The sequence below is a fragment of the Fonticula alba genome (assembly GCF_000388065.1).
Source record: "Fonticula alba strain ATCC 38817 unplaced genomic scaffold supercont2.7, whole genome shotgun sequence".
In the NCBI taxonomy this organism is placed as follows: Eukaryota; order Rotosphaerida; family Fonticulaceae; genus Fonticula; species Fonticula alba.
Window position 1 is genome coordinate 674629 of NW_009242977.1, and position 4400 is coordinate 679028.

Sequence of the window (4400 nt, forward strand, 5' to 3'; positions counted from 1 at the left end):
GGCAGTCGTGGACGCGGGGCAGAAAGGCCGGCAAGAATACCGCAGGCGGAGGCCATGCCAATGGGCAAGGCTCGCCACTTGCCAGCCATCGCGCGAGGGTGTCGGGAACACGCACCGGCTGCGCAAATGATGGCATAGACGATGACCAAGAACGTCCAGCAAGCCAGCAGGATGAGCGCCACATAGATGAGAACCTTCCACCAGGTGATGGGTCTCCGGAAGACCGAGGCAATGCCGGACCCGATGGCTGGCAGGGGGCACCGCGTGCGCAGGGCAAAATGATGGGAGGGGGGGGGGGGGACGGGGCGGGACAGTTCACGTGGAACAGTCAGCGCACGGGAAGGGGGGGAGCAGGTGCCAGATGCTCCCTTGTCAAACCATTGCAAGCGCAAACACACACACACACACACATCGCCTGCTGGGCGACAGGGCTTCAAGGGTGGGCAAGCCCAGATGCACGTACTTCGGAAGAAGCCACGGCGCTTGGCCGGGGCCACGGAGATGACGGAGGCCGCTGGCGACCCTATCGCGCCACGGGCCGCGGCCGGGCCCTCGCCGGCGGGACGCACCGAGACGTCCCCCGGATCGACGGCGGCCACGCCGACCTGGGACTCGGGATCAAGAGGGCCGGTCCCCGGCGGCGGGGCCCCATATGGCCCGGGGGTGCTTGGACGCGAGGGCAGCGCGAGCCCCGGCGGGCCCGGGTCACCCCGGTCATGCACATTCACCGGGTAAAGGGAGTAGGCTTCCGCACGGCGTGGCCCGGTGGGCGTGCCAGTCAAGTGGGGGTAGATCGGCTGCCGAGGATAGCCCCGGGGGTCATACTCCTGATTCAGCTGCTGCGGTTGCTGTGTTTGCCGGGGCTGCTGTGACTGCTGCGACTGCTGCGACTGCTGCGGCTGCTGCGGCTGCTGCGGCTGCTGCGGCTGCTGCGGCTGCTGCGGCTGCTGCGGCTGTTGTTGATGGTGATGGTGGTGGTACATGGCTCCGGTCCTCAAAGATCACAGATCCTGCGCGCTGGCGACCAACTGTGCATAGCGTTGTTGCCGGAACGACGCAGAGTCAGCAAGGGCGGCACAGAAGGCCGAGGCAATGCCCAGGCACAGGTTCGGCGACTCGGAGCTCAACAACGTTCGGGCAGTACGAGCAGGTCGAGCCAGGGGGCGCACGCAGGCACTCAGAGAGCCCGATGCAGGGAGATCGGCTTTCGGTGAGGGTGGTATGCCCAGGCGGTGAGTCATGCGCCACTGCGGAGGGAGGGCAGCATAGGATGGCGACGGAGAGAGGTAGACGGTAGCAGGGCGGCAAGGAGGCAGGAGGGTAGCAGGGCAGGGGGGGGAGGGGGGGGGGGCGGGGAGCCAGTGCGCAAGGCTGACTTCAGAGGCGTTTTCATGTCTCCGCACCCCAGAGGCAAGAACGGGGCCTCACTTGAGCCCCGATGCCTTGCGTGTGTGAGCCCTGCTGAAGGGCCGGCGCCTCGCGCGTCAGCCCCGAAGGCCTGTCCTCGCCCAGCCTCACATCGAGCAGCACACCTGCGTTGAGCCCCCGCGCCAGCGAGGGGGGCGGGCGTCGGGGGGAGAGCTGCTCCGGCGATGAAGGTAAGCACCAGACGCCCGGAGGCACCATGCTTCTTGGGTCCATGGCATTGCGTCGGTGAGCCTGCCAGCGCCCAGGCCGAGCTGCAATTAAACGGTCATCTCCTGGCGGGCGGAGGCCGCGCCGCTCGGGTGATCCAAGAATCCCCGGGTGCTTTGCGCCACGATCCCCCCCCCCCCCCCCCCCCCGACCCAGGCCGGGGCTGTTGCTGACGAGCAGGGCACCCTGCTTCGCCGGACTGGAGCGCGATCGCGAGCCCGCAGGCCGACGGGCAAACGCCCTCCCGGGCCGCCATGCACCGGTCTCGGCCCCGGGGCCGGGGGTGACATGGGCCTCCAGGCCCGGGCCCGGGGTTGATTCGGCCCTCTGGCCTGTTGTGAGGGCCTCCCGACCGGCGAGGGGCCATGCCTCGGGCGCCATTCGCCGCAGACCTTGTGCTTTCGTGGAGGCTGCCCATGGGCCTTTCTTTTCATTTGGCCTGTTCTTGCCTCGTCTTTTGTCGACCGCTCTCCCCGCGCCATATGCCGCCCCCGCCCCCTTGCAACACTTGGCCATTCTGTCAGGACCTTAAACTGCCTCACCCACAATTGAAACATCGGATGCAAGCCTGTTTTGCGTCCCCCCCCCCCGCTCCGGCGGCCCGACGACTTGTTCGTTGGCGCACGGTCGCGACCGCGATGGTGGCCGCGACCCCTGCACTGAGGCCTGCCGCGTCGCGCGGCACCGGCCGGCCGACGCCCAACAAGGTGAGGACGGTCCTCGATCGGGACGGATGGTTGCACAGCATTCGCTGGTCGGGGGCGGGGCGCGCGTTTGGATCAGGTACTGGTGAGCCGCCCCCCCCCCCCCCCCTACCCCGGGGGGACAGGGCGAGGGCACTTCATCCGAGACAGGATCATGGAGCGCATCTATTTTTCGGCCAGAGGCAGCCCCACCCGAGGCACCTCGTCCAGGCGGGACTTGGCGGATTTATTGTTTTTCCGCCCGGGCCCGGCGTTTCCCCCAGATGGGGGGGGGGGGGGGGGGGGCAATAGTAAACAAGATTCGGGATGCCCCCCGCCCCCGTGCCTTTATTTTGCCAGGGAGAACGGCCATCGCCGCAAGGCCTGCCAGACCGAACCCATTCAGCCCAGGGATTGTGTGTCAGTGTCTCGACTATCTCTTTCTCTCTCCACCTCTCCCTCTCCCTCCCCCCCCCCTCTCTCTCTCTCTCTCTCCATCTCTCCCTCTCTCCCTCTCTCCCTCGCCTGCGGCCCCCAGAGGTGCACAAGAGTCTCGCCCGGAAGGACCATTCACACCCGACGGTGCGTCATATCCGAGGGAAACACAACAAACATACCCTCTGGGCTGATGCGCCATCAAAGAGGCATGACCCCCGCGGTGTGGGACACGAGCTGGCTCTTTCATCGATTTTGAGTGTCTGCCTTTGCTCCTCAGCTGGGCTCGAGCGAGCGGAGGCGGCCGAGATATGCAAAGGCGGCCTTTGGCGGGAAGGCACAACGCAACGCGGCGTGACTGCTTGTGCGCCGCCCCCGCCCCCGGCCCAGTCCCTGCTCCTTCTCACTCCCTCCCTCCCTCCCTCTCTCTCTCTCTCACACACACACACACGCACGCACACACAAGAGCCACATCCGCCATGCCACCCCCCGCCCTTCGCCTTGCCCGCACCGCAGGAAGCATTTGAAAAGGAAAACCCCCAACAGAGACACATCGGAATACACGGGGCTTTCTTTTTGGTGAGGCGCATTTAGGCGTGACACGGACATTACACGCCGCCAAGTGGCGAACGACGCCTTCCTGCATGCGGAGGAGACCCCCTGCTGGAGCATGCGAGGCTCACTGGGCTTCTTCTCAAATGTGTGCGCACACACATACACACACACAACCAGGCGCGCAAACAGCCATATTTGTCCGTGGAACCTGGGCAAGGCAGCCACAACCGAGGGCGGAGGGCGCGCAGCGTCTCGCGAGGACGGGGGCGCGCGAAGGGAGGCGAGGCTCGGAGCCCGGCCCGGCGAGCGCCCGCGTGGTGCTTGTGCCCGGCGCGATGCGCGCTCAACCGGCTCCACGGTTCTGGACCTCCGCCCTGCCCCTCCTACTTACGCCTTCTCTCGGCTCGCCTGTCCCCGCGCACGCGCGCGCACACGCACACGCACTCGCACGTGCATGTACGTATGTGCGTCGGGCCATTGCCCCCCTCTCTTTCTCGGCGTCACACTCGCCTCGCCCCTCGCGCAAATCCCGGCGGCCTCACTTGATGTTGATCTTCTCGTGGGCACCGTGGATCTTGTGGGAGGAGGTCCCGTCGGTGGCGGTCTCGCCGAGGGACCCCCGGCGGGCGGACTTCGGCGAGTGGGGCCCGGCCTCGTCGGTGGCGCCGCGCTTGAGCATGTTCATGCCGGCCTCCATCCACATGGTGATCTTGGTGGTCAGGGTGTTGTCCCAGATCTCGGCGGTCTGGGCCTCGACACGCAGCAGGCACAGCTCCGGCGACTCCTTGCCCTTGGGGAAGAAGGCGTCCCAAGCGTGGGTGTAGAACTCGTCGATCTTCTGGCGGTCCTTGTTGATGATGGCCTTGCCGCTGATGGAGATGAAGGAGCTGCTGCTCTGGAAGGAGACGCTCACGTGCGGGTCGAACTCGATGTCGGAGCACTGCAAGATGGGCCGGCGTGTGCGAGAGTCCCATTGTGCGTGTGCGTGTGCGTGTGCGTGTGCGTGTGCGTGTGCGTGTGCCAGAGGAGGGAGAGGTGAGTATGCGGCGAGCAGCCCCCCCTGCCAGGCAAAGAAAGGATCATCCATGCTGG

At 66.5% G+C, this 4400-nt stretch overlaps 2 protein-coding genes across 2 annotated transcripts in view; both read right to left on the reverse strand.

Moving 5' to 3' along the window:
• Window positions 1-115: 115 nt before the first annotated feature.
• Window positions 116-983, reverse strand: H696_04349 (hypothetical protein). The gene is made up of 2 exons (XM_009498225.1): window positions 464-983; window positions 116-247 (listed from the first exon to the last, which is right to left on the reverse strand). Exon 1 carries the CDS (start codon window positions 722-724, stop codon window positions 524-526), a length of 201 nt encoding a protein of 66 aa, XP_009496500.1. The 5' UTR covers window positions 725-983; the 3' UTR covers window positions 116-247; window positions 464-523.
• A 2233-nt stretch (window positions 984-3216) lies between these two features.
• Window positions 3217-4400, reverse strand: part of H696_04350 (hypothetical protein) — a 1866-nt gene continuing 682 nt past the window's right edge. Inside the window, exon 3 of the mRNA XM_009498226.1 lies at window positions 3217-4248. Within this exon, the coding sequence (XP_009496501.1) occupies window positions 3847-4248 (402 nt within the window). The 3' untranslated portion in view covers window positions 3217-3846. The remainder of the gene's footprint in view (window positions 4249-4400) is intronic.